Source organism: Hypomesus nipponensis, chromosome 8, assembly GCF_054491055.1.
Source record: "Hypomesus nipponensis isolate SF chromosome 8, ASM5449105v1, whole genome shotgun sequence".
In the NCBI taxonomy this organism is placed as follows: Eukaryota; Metazoa; Chordata; class Actinopteri; order Osmeriformes; family Osmeridae; genus Hypomesus; species Hypomesus nipponensis.
In genome coordinates this window covers 8093353-8110774 of record NC_140368.1, presented here as the reverse complement: position 1 = coordinate 8110774, position 17422 = coordinate 8093353, and the positions used below count along the sequence as shown (strand labels likewise).

Sequence of the window (17422 nt, the reverse complement as noted above, 5' to 3'; positions counted from 1 at the left end):
CCTCGATCTTTTTGATTCTTTCCAACTCAAGGGTTGACACATTAGCAGTGCTTCTTATTAACTCAGACTTTCTCTCATTACCCCTCTTCACCCCATTTTGTTCCTGTTCCCTTGCTTTTCCTTTTTTTTTACAAGCAGAAGCTATTAAGGAAAGATACAGTACCAGCCAACACTGGGTCCATCATGGAAGTCAGACACATTAAAAGGCCAACAGAGCTCTTGACATTTTTTCGCACCTAACCTAGATAACCCATGTTAATCTATCGGATTCCATCTTGACATTTAATCATGGTGGATGTCTCTTTGTTGTGACGACGCTGTTAAAATGACCTCTTCCACCTCCATCCCTCAGTGTCCTGCTTCTGAGGCTACGATGGTAGGTGTTTGGATGACATCATCTCCTCTGCAGACAGGGGTGTTACTAGATGCTTTTTCACTTCCAGGAACCCGTACAATGGTGTTTACAAGCAAAAGCTCCTGACCTTGAAAAATGCTGAGGATGAGCCTTGATAAAAGTGTCCCTTGGCTGAGTAACAATATCAACAGAAGGCAAACTAAAAGCAGTAGAGAATATTTTAGTTGGACAGAGTTGGTAAAACTACAATTCAATAACTTTAGTTCTAGACGAGTCAGTAATTCTGCCTCTAATAATTTAGAAAATCTGTGTTTTTCGGGTTTTGTTTGACATATTTTGTTACCCATGTGTATTCCTGCCAATGCAGTGGCATAGTGGCCCTACCTGTCTTCATCTTTAGGAAGCTGCTTTTGTGAGGATTAGACAGAGTTATGGCAGAGAATGTTTGGGTCTACATCCTAGTTGCGATATGTGGGTCTTTATGTGTGTGTGCCTGTGTGTGTGTAGTTGGAGTGTCGTGTCATATCTCCCCAGGTCTCCAGTGAGAGTGTGTCTAATGAGGCATCATGTATACCTCCTGCTACCCCCCTCACCAGCAGTAACACCCCACCTGCGCATAGATTTTAGCTGAGCTCTGCATTGATGCTTCTGCATGTGTGGGCACTGGTGCCTTTTTTTCACTGTAATAAAACCCCCCCAAAAAAGTTATATCAGCAGTTATTTGCCTTACCAGCTGAACACAAAATGTACTTGTTCTAGATGTTAACAATGGCTCCATAAGATAAGATTGGTTTCCTTTTTGATCAAGCAACCGGCTTTTGGTTGGAACTCGACAGAGAAAAGTGTTGAATGTTGTTACCATGGAGAGTGTGATCTTTCTTGCTGTCTTGTCTAGCCCTGGGAGAGATTGAAAGCGACAGAGTGTATTTCCTGTCCAGAGATCCTATAGCTGCGCCCAGTGAGTTACATCTGGCTCACTGTAATCAAACCAATCATGGCGCCTGATGGCCAATGATTGCTCTAAGATTGGCTCTGCTTCACACAGCCTCTTTTTTGTCAGACACCTGGTCTAGAGCTGAAGTTACAGAACCGTGGATATGGAGCCGAGACAGGAACCTCCTGCCAACCCTTCAGTCAGATCTCTGCAATGCCTCTGATGGTTTAAAATGCTTAGCCGGACCTGTATAGCCGCAACCTCTAGCTATTACAGACCAACAAGTCATAGCATAAACGCATGAATCAACATGAGACCATGAGATAGCCATCCGTGTTTGCTCACTGACATAAAAGAGCATTGCGGCCAACACTCGGCCTCGTACATTCTGTGCCTTCTCTTTAAGTAGCCTCACTCTCCCTTCACTATTACTTACTGTTTTCACATGGGTGTCATATGGAACTTGAATATGCCAAAGGATTTCTTGGGGTCTGGGGTGGAGAGATAGCATTTGCCTCTGTGGTGTTAGTCATTTTCAAATACACAGAAAAGGAATTTCTCTCATGTGACTAAGGGCCAGGGGAGCGTGACGGCAGGCTCATGCGAGCACGGCCGGTCACACATGAGAAGGCAGGAGACGGGCAGAAGCACAAGCACGGGTGTCACTGCCGTCGGATGTTTACACCTCTCCCGGCCCCAGACACGGCTTGCCATGCACTCTCAGCACTAGCTAATTGACCCTGTGCTGAGATGGTGAGAGACAAGGAAGTCAGAACCTGCATGTCTTTGGATTTTGCGTAGAGTAGAGTGTGACTGAACCGCAAAACATGTCAGCCTGACTATCTCACGCTCATTTTTTTTCGCTTTGGGAGGTCTAGGCCTATTTGATGATCCATGTTCCTTCATGACTTTTTATTAAAGAGACTACAGAGGATTTAAAAGCTATAATGGTATTTTTAAATTATACTTTTATGGGGTCTGTTCAAGAACAATGAATTTCATTCACTTTTACTATTTACAGCCACATGAGTGGGGAAACCAAATGTATAGATATAACATTGTTGGAATTTTAACATGGTTGGAATTTGTCAAAAGCAATTGACACATTCCAAACCAAATGGTTGGAATTTGTCAAAAGCAATTGACACATTCCAAACCAAATGGTTGGAATTTGTCAAAAGCAATTGACACATTCCAAACCAAATGGTTGGAATTTGTCAAAAGCAATTGACACACACACTGCCTTGATGTCTATTTATGTCGTGTGCTGTGGTTCTCAAAATAAGATAACATAATCTGGATTTGGTGTACCTTTTTAGTGTGTAAGCACACAAATCTGCACCAGAACAAAAACATCAAAAGTTGTTTAACTTCAAAAGTTCTTTGTGGAAAATATAATCTTCCCCGTCTGTTTCCTTCTTTTCCAGCCTTTGGACTACGAGACTAAGAAGTCCTACACCTTCAAGGTGGACGCTTCCAACGCCCATGTGGACCCACGGTTCCACAGCTTTGGGGCCTTTAAGGATACAGCTACAGTCAAGATTAACGTTCTAGATGTGGATGAGCCCCCAGTGTTCAATAAGCCCTCCTACATGATGGATGTGTATGAGGACACGCCAGTGGGCACCATCATCGGAGCTGTGACTGCTCAAGACTTAGACGCCAGCAGCAGTCCTGTAAGGTACAGTTCAAGTGTTAGGAAAAGATCCACAGACAAATTGTAGGTGGCTTGAATGTGGGGTTCTTGTACAGTACCAATGCAACCCATTTAATGTTGTCTTTTTCTTTTTCATCTACATGCAAATGCATACTGCGCACACAGACAGACTTGTATGTTAAATACAACCAGAGGACTGCATGGTGGACCTGTGTCCCGTGCAGTGTGCTTTGTTAAAACATTTATGAAAAATGTTTTGTCCTCTAGTCTCATCAGTTATTTTCTGCTCAGATTGCTTTTGAGTTGTTCTACTCATGATCTTCCAAGATGTACAACAAGGGGTGGGCCACAAATGGCAAAGAACTTCCGGTTACATCAAGAGGTATATTTGTTTTAATATAAATATTTAATTCCATAAAAGACAATGGAAAAGCCCAGGCAGAGTTTATGGTACAAAAAGCGATGGCTCTCTTTGTTTTAGTACTTTACTTTATCTGGAGGGATTTAATTATTCACCAGCTCATCGGTTGACATTGTTCATGTTTTATCCTATCAGGGAAGTGATTCATACACTCTACTTCAAAACAGTCCAATGCCACTCCATGCATAGGAGATTGCGCTTTTAAAGTTTGACTCAACCTACTCTTCATGATTCTGGAGTGCGGATCATTGAATCATTCTCCATGGAAAAAAACAAAAGGCATAAATATTGCAGCCACTCCTATACTCAAATGTTCACGAACGAGACCTCAAGTCTATATTACTCTGAGGCATTTCGCTCATATCTTTCTGACATCGTGAAAGGTCATGAAGATGTGGGAGATTTATATATGTGGTCGTAAGCTTTACCACTTTGTCATACTTTTAAAAGAGATATGCAATGATGGAGAAAAAAAAAAAACAATATTTGAGATGGAGTCATGCTATATATGTATTCAAATATGCATGAAGTATTCATGTTTTAACTGTTGGTTTAAGATGTCCTTTAAAGAGCACTGTACAAATTTCACTGTCCAATAATACATTTTATTTAAAAAAAAATCTTCTCACTGAAAGAGTATAGACAACAAAAAACATCAATGGTACGATGAATTCTCATAGGACTTCAAGACACAATTTTTACAAGATTCAAACAGACAACTTTCAAATTGGAAGCCTCATTGAACACAAAGCTGACTGATGGTAGTTGAGATTTACCTGTAAAAAACACCTTAGGAGCTGTACCCCAAGGATAGATTAGAAGCCTTGAAGTCTTTGAACAAGTGATCAGAGTTCTTGTGTAATATTCATCAAAAAGAATGAGGCTGAATGTTTTTGGCAAGATCAGGTCTACATCAAGGCTCCTCACAAAACAGGGTTAAAGAGAGGTCCAGGATAATTGCTAATTTCACAGAAAAATACTGACAAAACACATGAAGTACATAGCTCATCCACAAGTTTCTTGTATACATGATCATGAATACGATAGAGCAGGAGGATGTGGCTACGCCTCTGTCTACAAATGAGTGACACAAGCTCTACACACATCAGACAGTACTAGGAGAGACAGATATTATGAATATTCATGACGCCCCATTACATGCCATTCAAATTCAGAACCACCATGAGAGCATTTCACATTCAAATGGGGCAAGTGCACAGAGCCAGCTTACAGTGATGAAGCAGGGTAAGGGCACACCAACAGGACAATGTGCCAACTTCTTGGATCCCTGCAACTATTTAATAAACACTTACTAGCCCTGGATATATCTTTTCTTAAGAATATGTAAATGGATGTTTTAAACTATTTATGGTGCTCTGAAAGACATTTGGTCAGCATAACATAACTGTCTCTTCATTATCCACCTGCTGTGTGTCAGCTATCTTATTGGGGAAATGGATCACTATTAAACACCGTCTAGTCACACATCACCCTTTTCAAATGGCAACTTGCAAAATCTGTGTGGATCCATCCAGGTTATTCATGGTGAGAATATGGCAATGTTTTACTTTGTATTCAGGTATTCCATTGATTGGAAGAGTGACCTGGACAGTTACTTTGACATCGATCCAGTAGAAGGGACTTTATCCACCAACGAACTCCTGGACAGAGAGAGCATCGCCCAGCACAACATCTTCATTGTGGCCACCAAACTTAGTAAGTGCCATAGTGATGGTGATTCATGCAGGTGCCACTGTTCTTCTTTCCGTCGTAATCAGTGTGAATGATTTAACACGGCTTTACTCAAGCCAATAGTCAATCCCATTTCTGTTGGTTTACGGGCGACCATAAAGCACGATGACTTCCCTAGAGCGTGTACTGTCAGGACATTGTCTCCTCTAGCTGAGCTCACTTCTTCTTAGTTTCTTCAACAATATGTTAGTGCCCTCCCTGACTTCAAAGTGAGTATAGTGTGGTATAAAAAACAATAAAGAAAAACGTTACATTTTTTTATGGATTTGAACTTGCATGCAAATGGCCTGGTGAAAGCTGGACAGCTCATGGCATGTGTGGAAAAGATGATGTAAATTGTGACTTTAAAACGTGTCATCAAGCTAATTATGTTTTTATGAAGGAAGTGGAGCAATTTTCTTGATAAATAAGCAAATCCATCGTCATCAAGTCATCAAATCGGCTAAGAGCCGTCAAAGTCATTATCTCTGAGGCAGGCTGGTGCTCAATCAAAATTACCCTCGCTGTATATTCATTAGGATGGACTGTGAAATAAGGGCCGTTAAAAGTTGGGTGTTTTATGCTTTGGAAACTGGTATTAGTCACTTCCCTCCACCCCGCCGACCACCCCTGCCCTTAGCAACCCTACCCCCCCCCCCCAAGGTCACCATGGAAAAAATGCTAATATAGTTCAGATGTGGGTCGGTGGTTGGTGAAGGCCCTCAGTGGTGAAGGCTCTGGGTCAGGGAAGGGGGGTGGGGGGCAGCGCGTGCGTTTCAGACATGGCATGTGGATCTGCACTAGTAGAGGCCCGTGGGACCGTACCCCACCTCATCAGCTCCCCATCATGCACCAGCTCCCCATCATGCACCTGTCCAGGCTTCTGCTAGCCGCCAAACCCACCCCACCCCACCCCTGCCCCCCCTGCCCCCCCACCCCGCCCACCCACCCCTCCCACCCCCCCACATACACACACACACACCCACACTGACCATCTTCCTGGAAAGTCCTCTTTCCCACTGAGAGGACTGCATTCAGGTCCAGGCTGGTGCCTGCATGCGGATGCTGACAGCCCCTGGATGGTACAGTACAGTAAAGCTTTAATGAAAGCCATCCATTATACATAAATCTGGGACTCCCTCTGGGATCAGAGTTTCGTAGCCGAAACTTCAGATCAGTTTTCTGTGACCTTGCAGCTTGGCAAAGCAGCACATTATGGATCCTTGATGGCTGTTATCAGTGATACATCTCGCTGCCATCATATCTGTGTGAACTGACATTTCCTCACGCTAAGGGCCAACAAAGAAAAGACAATTCAGCCAAGGCCTCCTAACTGCCCCAAGGAATACAAATGGAATACAATTATTGCTACTGTGAAGACAGAAAATAAGGATGCAGAATATGTAATAAAACTTGCGTGATATACAGTAGGGACATTGATTTCAATCTATGTGGGAAGGAAATTATGGAAAAACAGTTGCTGGCATTCACATTAATCTCACACAACACAGCAAGAGCTCTCTATTAGATGTCACTGTTTGTCCCCAGACTACACTGCTTTCAAAATGTGTATTATTATCTAAGTCTAAATCTTCCCAGCATTTCTGTGTGAACCTTTACCACATCCTCTGTGATTCATCACGGTCGATCCCTGTCCACTTCTCACTCTCAGTTATCACACCATCTGTTATTGTTTGTCCGTTTACAATTTGGTGATTAAAGGATCCCACATATTTAGGGTTAGGGTTAATTGTGTGACATTTACCATGCTTGTGTGAGGTATTTTACCTGCATGGACATCTAACCTTCTTTTAAAGAAGGTGCCGGCAGTGGCTGAAGTCTCTCAGATCTTTATAACTGCTGCCAGACACTGCAGTCATGCAGCAAAATGAGACCACTGTCTGCAGCTCCTATGAGGCACACATTTCACAGTACTGACGCAGAAGGTGTTGTTGTAAATGTGTGGGCTGCAAAGGTAGAAGCCACTGTGGGAGTTTACATCCATTGACCATTCCTAAAGTAGTAGACAAAAACCTTTTCATCCACACTTTGACACTTGTATTTGCTGGGACAATGTTTCTTTGCATGTTTGTCGTCTTTGTCTACTTGTCTACGTGTTTGCAGTTTGGTTATTTATTTTCTTATACCTTCTAGGTGTTGAAGTGCATCTTGGTAAACATGCACAAACTCATGAGTCAGGCAATCATGTTTTTGTGTTGCATTTGTAATCAGTTAATCCATCAAATATATGTGGAAATTAGATATAGACTAATTTACATATAGAAAGGCTGTTTGATGACAACATGTGTGATAGCTAATTCTATTCAAGTATGTCTTACAATTACAAGTTTATTCCAAGATTATGTACACCCAAGTAAAATGCTGATGTTTAATAGATTTAAGTAATCCAACTATACCATTGCTCCATCTAGTGGGTGAATACAAACATTGACACAATCAGTAAATCAGTTACTTTAATGCCTTTATCCTTCAACTCTATATAGACCCTGGGATAATGTACCATTCAACCTTTTTTTCTGAATGGAGTCGTAAGCAATCGCACAGTCCTACAGTACAACTTTGACCCTTTCATCAAGGTCTACTTTTCCTCCTTCTGTCATCACAAATTTGCAGTTGTTGCACAAAACTTTTTCGAGGCCAAAGGAAACCGTAGGGGACCTTGATAGAAAGAGATCACAGGGTTTCTTCTGGCAGAGCATCAATGTTTGTGGTTCGGTCACTGCCACACAGCAAATCCCATACTCTGTCATTTTTACCTGGGTGGGAAGATTGCTTTTCCATCAAGGTCACAGACAGGTTACTAACTGAGCCATAGCTGTATCTGCCCTTCCGTTGGGGAGATATTCTTACTGCGCGCACATACACACACATGTACACACCCACACACAGCCAGCACATGTGCAATCATAGATACAGATGCAAAGTACACTCACACACACACACACACACACACACACACACACACACAGACTCTAAGCCCCAACTAGAGAGCAAAGCCCATTTTCACACTAAATCCATGAAGTTTACTTTACTTTGACTTTCGCATTTAAATGAATATTTCCCCAGAGCTCGAACAATATTGTAATCTCATAGAAGTAAGACAGGTTCTTATTGGCCCTTCCCCAGAGACCGTTCCCTCAGTAATTAATATGTTCCTTGCATCTCTGCAGCACTCCCAAGATAAAAATATGTTGCAAAGCCAAATGAAAACCAGCTTGTGCTGGCTTTTAAAAGGATATCCACCAGTAAAATGGATACAACCAAGGACAGGTATACAGCTGGCTATACAGCTGGCTGTATAGCTGGAACATTCAGTCTTTGGTTAGTGTTTTCTGACCATTAAAAAATTATAGTTTTTTGTTAAAACGTTTGAAGCATGTGCCAGCTAACTGAATCTTAAACGGTATTCAAATTCCAGGGTTGCAGTTACAGAATAGAACCACCGGATGTCAGGGCTGTGTCATCAATTTCCAAATTATTTCAATTTCTTTCTCTCTCTCTTCACTCTCTTCTTTTTATTTGGTGATACAAAGTGTAAATCCACTCTGTACTGTAGATTACTCATCCAATTCATCAGTGTAATTATGCTGTTGTTGTTTTATCATGTTTTACTTCTGTATTTACGTATATATATATATATACATACTAATGTGTTGTATTTTTGGTTTTGCTCCTCAGATAGTCCTGTTCTAACAAGCAAAGTGGCTGTCACTGTGCATGTCCTAGACATTAACGAGTTTCCTCCTGAGCTGTCCACACCCTACGACACCTATGTGTGTGAAAATGCCAAAGTAGGCCAGGTATGTTGTCATGAAGGGAGTGTGTGCATGTGGGGGCCAATATTTATTTTATTTTTTTTGGGAGGGGGGACTTTTTTGGGGGACTTTTTTTTACAGACTGAGGGAATCAGGTGGCTGAGCGGTTATGGAATTGGGCTAGTAATCCAAACGTTGCTGGTTTGATTCCTTGCTGTACAAAATGACGTTGTGTCCTTGGGCAAGGCACTTCACCCTACTTGCCTTGGGGGTAATGTCCCTGTACTTACTATAAGTCGCTCTAGATAAGAGCGTCAGCTAAAACAAAAGACGAAAGACTAAAATGAAGGGAGTGTGTGCATGTGGGGGGCAATATGTTTCTGTGTGTGAACTTGTTTATGTGTGCACATGTGCATAGCTGGATGTGTGTGTGTGTGCAGTGCACGTGTGTCCAAACACGTGTTGCTGTCGGCGGGATGATTTTGACATAGCTCTGATTGTGAACAAATAGACAAGATAGAAATTTGACAAAGGAAAGGAATACCCATTTTCAACCACAATGCGTATGTGCCACTGTGGGCCAGGTCAGTACATATCTCAAAACATCTGCATTTGTGGCTTATGCCAGGCAGGATGTGCTTTAAACACGAGCGGGCGAGTTCAGAGGACACTATATTTGGGATGCAGCAGAGTATTGCTTGTGCGCATTGTAAACCACCTGTGCCTACAAATGAGCCCATTAGCCGATATCTACATGCAGTTAGCGTTCGGAGCAAGAGCAAGGTTGGCGCTTGATCAAACAGCTAGAGACTCTCCCATCACAAATGGAGGATTCTCTGCTCATCCTCGGATGTGGTTTTCCTGTCTTCATATGAGACCCAATGGTATGACCACTTTCAATTTTGAACTGGACTGTTGTCTTACCATACAGGCATCAATCATAGCTGTTGTTTAGCCCTCACTTTACCCATGCTTTCGTGGAGGGGGCTGTCTTTGACTTCAATTTTCTTCCATACTGGTAGTTTTCACAGCGTGGGATCCAGCACTTTTTTCACACAGCTGGGAGAATTGCTGGTCTACGCTTAAAACCACACGTAAAAAGCACGTCTTGCTGTGCCGCAACTTCCCATGAAAAGTAATCTATGACCAGCATGGTTCCAAGCGAGAGAAACAACTCAAATGTCCATGTGAAAGCGGAGTGAACAAATACATGAAAAAAAACAAGCGAGGCCTCAAACTGAGATGTTCAACTGAAGTATGCCAGGGGTTTGCTGAGAGAAAAGTTTGTTTCTAAGTTACTTGGAATGGAACAGCACCTACTGAATCAGCACCACAGCATCAAGGAAAATGATTGTTTGCCATGGCTATCAAAATACAGACTGTGTTTTAAATCTACCCAGCATTTTGCTTTGGGGATCATTGTATTGAGAACCATGCTTGTAGAAGATCTTGAATTGTTATTATTGATATTTCAATATGTACCATATTTGCACGGTATTTTGGATGGTCATTGGTCCATAGATAATCTTTCTCTGATAGTTATTGTAGTTTATTGTGAGGCAGGAAGGAGAGCAAGCATTAGTTGTAAGCAAGCTTGGTAGAGTTTGATTATGTATTTAGAGGAGTCGGTCTGGGAATGTATTCACTTGGAATAAGTTTGGAGAAAATGTTTAAAGAAGCTAGATTTCAATATGTTTTTGAAAAATTTAGTGAGTCCAAAAAAAAAATATATATATTTACTAAAAAGAGGGTTTCCCAAAAGAGAGAGAACTTTATTTATCTCAGCATTATTTAATTAACAGACAGAGAACCATCTGTTTCTTTCTTGCTGAGGGAAATTCAATATTTTCTTAAAATACCAGAAACACATTTAAGGGTTATACAAAGCAACTAAGCTTTTAATTTAAGTGATTAAATGGTAAACAGGAGTTTGGAAAGAATGAAATACTTAAATTAAATAGTCATACAGTATTCTACAGTTGTTTTATCTATGGAAATGTAGTCAATCTTTTGTTGACCACACATTTCCTTTCTATTCTTTGTATTTTTTGTAATTATAAATGTTTGCATTTTCACAGGTTATTCAAACAATTAGTGCAAAGGACCAAGATCTGTCTCCCATTGGTCAGAAGTTCTCGTTCAAATCACCAGAAGATGAAAACAAGAATTTTTCCATCCGTGACTTTGGAAGTAAGTCTTACTCATACTCAATGTTTTCACTTTTAGCTTGTATGACAAACCCATAAATCAATCCCAGGTTTCTATGAAAAACAAATCATATGATATGTGGCTATGATCATTACTGTAAGAAATTATTCAGTCTTACTGACTCCAATATTTGTGAACAAGTTGCTTGGATCTTTTATAAACAGAGATACAGCTCTAGAATGTATGAAAGTCAAATGTATTCTTCGAGAAGAGCTTAATGACACCTTCCAGTGGGTATAAAATATGGCCCTTTGAAGTCTTGCAGGCAGGGAGGCTCATAAAAAAAAAGTAGGACGTGGCATGGAGGAGTTGGAGAGACAAATGCATTCTTCCACCTCCACGAGTCCTGGGTTGACCCTCTGATCCAGTTTTCCCCTCATGGACACACCGTCTCTGGCTCTTCACGGCTCTGGGCATGCCAGGGTGCTGCCAGACGCAATCTCTAGAGAGAGGGACAAGATCTGATACGCAGGGACAGGCAAGCTCCGGGGGCTGGTCTGGCAAAGGCAGGTGAAAAAGAAGGGGGGGAAAAAAGAGGTTGAGCGTAACATGCTAGTTGTGTTAAAAAGCGCCGGACCCCTGTATGTCAGAGAGTCCAAAGGCTCGTCAGTGGAACCAGCCCTGGCAGGGGTCAGACAGTGGAGCTCCGGTGGACCGGCCTGAGCAGGTCCAGCCTGAAACTTCTCCCCTGGCTCGTGTCCACTGTCCTGTTCTATTCCTCAGACCAACATCACACCCAGAGCCGCACTCCCCACCACACACCCCCTCGGTGGATTGTTTGTTTATTATTTAGCAGTGCTTGACTCGCTGTTTCTCCGGAGTTTATGTCGGACGAATGAACACATAAAATCACAAGCACTCCCCTGGGCTCTCAGCGACAGGATAAACCTGGTCCTGTGGGGGTAAAATACGTTTTCTGCAGGCACTTCACCATGTGAAGTTATTCCAGGCTTTTGCTCTTCAGAAAAGTAGATAGTTTCACATGCCTTTATGTTGTCAATGTGTGATTTTTTGTTGTTCTTAGTAAAGGGTATATTCGGTATAAAGAAGGATCATACCATCACGCCATATCCATAGTTCTAAAGTGTGTGTGTATGTGTGTGCGTGTGTGCATGCATGCATAATATTTTTGTGTTACAGACAATACAGCTGGAGTTGTGACCTGGAGGAGTGGATTCAGGCGACGTTCTCAAGAAATCTACTTCCTGCTGGTGGAGATTGAGGACCGAGGCTACCCGGTCCAGGTCAGCACGAGCACACTGACCATCCGTGTGTGTGGCTGTGACTTGGATGGCTCCCTCCTCACCTGCAGTGCAGAGGCCATCTTTCTACCTGTGGGACTCAGTACAGGAGCTCTGATCGCAATCCTTCTGTGCATCGTGATTCTACTGGGTGAATTAATTACCTTTGATTTACCTTTTGTAATTTTTTTAGGCTGTGTTTTTTTAAAGATTACTTTGCATTTTACCTGAAGTGAACATGGTTGATCTGATCATGGAAAGTACATTCAAATGTCAGCCAGATCCAACACTACCTCCTCCCAAACACACACACACACACTTACCCTACTGCCCAAGGTCAGAGTTTTAAAATGGACTCCAGCACTTAAATAGAGGAACTCATCTGCATAGCACAGACGATGTAAATAAGTCTTTATGGCCTCGTTTTCACCGTATTATGTGTGGGGTGGTAGGTTGTTAAAACAATATATTTTTTATAGTCTCGGTGAAGTGTGGCCTTGACCATGATGAGGGGACAAAGAAGCTAAATCTGTGGCCGTTAAACTCTCCAGCATTTCTTTTCCGAAAAGAGAGTTTGCTCACAGTATACTGGTTAAGACACGAAGATCTGAATCTAAATGACAGTTAATGCCTTTAGACTCCTAAAAAGGAGATCTGGAGGTTAATAAAGTAGGCATACAGTACACGTGTGGATTTGTGAAGGTGAAATATGTAGAAAAGGTTGATTGATTAGTGCAGGCCAACATGCCCTCAGGGTTAGGCTGGCTGGCACCACTGATTTTCAATAATGTCATGCTGTCCTAAAGATAGAAACTGTACCCAAAGATAATCAGAACACAGGAAGAATACTTTCTGGACATCATTCCCGTTATTGCGGTGGATTGTTCAAGATGACCCAGTTTTTCTTGGGGTGGGGTGGGGGAACCAAACTGTCGACTACAAGGGCCTTACATCAACAAGAACAAGCTGTTCTCTCCTCACCAACCACACCCGCACAACTGTAGCAGCATCACTGAAGGAAGGCACTTAGATAATATTGACTTGCGTAAAATACAGACGGGTACCACTGGGAGGCACTAGCACACTGCATCAAGTCTGTCAAACCAGAAGATGATTGGAATAGACGATGGAGAGGAAATGGTATGCCAGTTATAATAAAGTCGATTTTGTTTACACTCAGAATATATTTATTTACTCATTTCAGTATAAAAATGGCTCTCCCTTCTGGATATTACTCTAAAGACTCTTGTGGGCATTGTTTCCTGCACTATATTGATTGGATGAAAGAAATGTAACTATGTAGAAGGATCTTACTTTCCCTTTCCAATTATAGTATTAGACTAGTGTGTTCAATAGGGGTAACCCCTGATTTATAGACCAACATGAGTGTGCATTTGCACTGCCACTAACTAATAGCATATTTGATATGGCTGTGAGTCTGTAAATATTATGCGGTAAGTTTGCGACTAATGAGCCATTCTTTGAGATCCCATCACTTTTGACTGAAATATAGGCAGTTGCAAGTGTCACTGATTTCAGATTCTAATGTGGGGCTAATCTCCAAATTCCATCTGCAGTTATTGTGGTCCTCTACGTGGGCTTGAGGCGCCAGAAGAAGAAGGAGACCTTGATGACTTCCAAGGAGGACATCCGTGACAACGTGATCCACTACGACGACGAGGGTGGCGGCGAGGAGGACACACACGCCTTCGATATGGGCACCCTCCGTAACCCCAAGGTCATCAAGGAGAACCTGTGCCGGCGGGACGTGAAGCCCGAGGCCAAACCTGGGGCTAAAGCCCCCGTGTCCCAGGACAGTGCTGACATCCGCGACTTCATCACCCAGCGTCTGAAAGAAAATGATGTGGATAATTCAGCCCCTCCCTATGACTCCCTGGCCACGTACGCTTATGAGGGTGAAGGCTCGGTGGCCGAATCGCTGAGCTCCATTGAGTCTTTGGTCGCGGATGTTGACGAGGACTATGATTACCTCAATGAATGGGGGCCGCGCTTTAAAACCCTGGCAGGGATATTTGGAGAACAGTCAGAGACAGTAATGACAGAGAACACACATTGATGTTGTTACTGGTAGACTCCAAAATGGACATGAAATGGCATTGTTTTGGCTTAGAACTTTTTTTTATTTTTTTTTATTGTTTATAAAAAAGATTTGTAGCTGTTCATTTTATTTTCCATATTGTTGTTTGCTATCCCAAGATTGTACAAAAGGGGAGTAGTTTGATAAATGACAGGCTTTCAATTATAGTACCTTTTTATAGTGAATGTTGCTTTGTCTTATTTTTTTATGATTTTTTTTTTACTGATTGGGGGATTAAGACAGAAACAAAGAAAATGCTAGTGTTTTCTTCAACATCCTTAAAAGTGCCTCAATAGATTTGTTTAGTTGTTTTTTTTTCACTGCACATATCCAGTCTATTCCAATTTACAATCTCTCTCTCAGAACACTTAAAAACAAAGGTGGTCACCTGACCATGGAGTGCACGGAACCTCAGAGGCACGTCCCTCCCAACTTTATGAGTACAGTTACGCTAAGTGGCCCTAGTTTGGCCAAAGATATTTTGAATGTTATTTATTATTGTATTTATTTATTGGCTGCATTGCCTTTTCTTTGTTTCATATCGGTTATGTATTTATATATTTAACGTTTAATCATCACTGTCTACTTTTTATTTTTGAACACCTTTTGTAATTATTCAAGACCCACATGGAAAATAAAGTTTCAGTCAGTTGGGTCAGATGTATAGACTTGTACTTGTTGTAAAAAAAAAAGATAATTTAGGGCTAAACTAAATAATGCAGTCGAGTCATGTAATAACACTGTTTTTTTTTAATAAACCCACTTTAAAAAAAGATCAAAAAGTGCAAATCTTACAGTTTGTGCAGTGTTTATGAAGTTCAAATAGTACTTTTATAACACACAGAGGTATGACACACATATGTTCAGCTTTGTAGGAGAGCTGGGTCTGGTTGAAATACAGGGCAGTCAAGTTATTTTATTTTTTATTTGGTGACATATTTATTGTGCACCAATCCTTATCTAGTATACTCTTTGCACAAACAAGGCACAGCATAAGCTTCTCAAATGCCTCTGCTCTAAATCTACTTATCCCCATCTCGGCAGTTTGACACATTGTTTTATTGCCTTGGTGCATCTACCCTCCAACTCCTGACATCAACAATATAGTCTTGCTTTTACAGGAAGTGTTCCTAGAACCCCTTGATTTACAAGCTCACACCAATATAGACGTCCAGAGAAGGACCACCCATGGGTCTCTGCTAGTCAACTAAATGTCCTTACTCAGGAGTAACACTGAAAGTAAGATGGAGAATTAGTCAGCAAATTTTGGCTTGGATAAGGTTCCACTGCTGCCTTTAGGTTTAGTAGGTTATTAGTATGTCAGGCAGTCTAACATCTAACCCCCCCCCCCACACACACACACACACACTCCCTTCACCTCCGCAGTGTGACTTTGTTTATTAAACTCCGTTCAGCACTTTCCATTTTCTTTCATTTTGTAATATCTGACTTGTCACTATGAATACATTTTTTATATCAGTGGTTGCAGTGAAAGTCCACTGTGTCACCCTGGAATGTGGCCTTTCTTAAGTCCTATCACTGCGATGAGTCTGTCTACTTGCTGGGAGTGTGCAAACACAAAGACACCAAACATAGACACCAGCATTATGGGAATCCCTTCACCCCCACACCTCCACCACACACATACACCCACATACACTTCTGCATAAGTATAAGAGGAACTGGCACATACAAATTAGCTCAGGGATTTGAAGCACACAAGGCAAGAGAACAATGGAAGGAAATAATGACTAAGATATTGTGTATGTTGGAAAAGATGCAAACCCTCGGCTGGAATGAGAAACATTTCACAGCCTAGGCTAGTAGTCTACACCCTTGGTCAGCAGACTCTTAACTCAGTGATAGTTCGCTCGGGAATTAACCGTTACATCATGCATAGAGTCATTAAGTGTTTTAAATGTATTTGGTGTGCTACGGTTGTTTTGATGCAAGGCAAGATTTACTACCAGGAAACTGAATGGAATGCAGAGTAGGTGTAAAGAAAGTATATTGATATCCTTAACAAATCAATCAAATCAATAATTTGTAGATTTAGTGAGTCTGTCTGGATAGACAGTAAAGAAAGCAGTCAGAATTGAGAATAGATGATTGTCATCACTCGTCATCACTTCACACCAAACTATTAGCATACCAAACAATAGCTGAATATCTAACAAAGACAAGGTTTCTATGTGAACTTGCCTAACCAATCGTTCTATGTAACTCAGATAACTACTATGTAATTGCAAGGCAGACTTATTGTCTTAAAACATGTTAATTTCCTGTTAGAGGTATTTTCACTTAAATATCTTAAATCTTGGGGCATTTCCTGTGGATATGTATTCATATGTAAATGTAGCTGTCCTGACTAACACTGCTAACCAATCTCAAGTATGACTGATCCGCACTGCAGAAATCTGCTGATATCAGTGGTGGAGAAACTTGCAGAAATTACAGTACTGGAACCTTTGACCTGGTAATTAAAGTGGAGCTGTGTTTGGCTAATCTTGTGGGGTTGGCATGTAAGTGAACAACACTTTCACAGTCATACTCTGGAAACATGTTTACCCCACTGTCAACGCTAATAATGGCACTGATAATTGATTACATTTTGCGAAGAAATAGAAAAGAAAATGTTGCTCACACAGGTAATTTCAAGTTGTTTTATTCAAAAAGTGGTTATTTAAACCTTGGCAGTAATGCAAGCACTGAAATAACAACAAAATGACAGATCAAACAGGTAAAAACTAGGAAGAAGGTTAGAGTCTAAATCATTTCCCGGAATGGGCTCCATCAGAACAGTTTCTTTAGCCCTCTCTTTGCATTGCAGATCCTCCATTATGGTACCTCATCATTGAATCCACACAGCATATAATCCTACTGACCTTGAATATGGGCTACCTTAGTCTCCGAAGGAATCAGACCTTTGTCTCAAAGATCAAATGCACAATAGTGGAATCACATGCTACTGACTTAAAATAAGCCACTCCCCTCTTTCTTT

At 41.4% G+C, this 17422-nt stretch overlaps 1 protein-coding gene across 1 annotated transcript in view; it reads left to right on the top strand.

The window, feature by feature from the left end:
* LOC146274996 (cadherin-12-like) overlaps positions 1-15120 on the top strand; it is a 36681-nt gene extending 21561 nt beyond the window's left edge. Inside the window, exons 6-11 of the mRNA XM_084702689.1 lie at positions 2717-2970; positions 4947-5083; positions 8798-8919; positions 10953-11064; positions 12223-12474; positions 13901-15120. Coding sequence (XP_084558815.1) covers positions 2717-2970; positions 4947-5083; positions 8798-8919; positions 10953-11064; positions 12223-12474; positions 13901-14400 — 1377 coding nt within the window. The 3' untranslated portion in view covers positions 14401-15120. The remainder of the gene's footprint in view (positions 1-2716; positions 2971-4946; positions 5084-8797; positions 8920-10952; positions 11065-12222; positions 12475-13900) is intronic.
* Positions 15121-17422: the final 2302 nt, after the last annotated feature.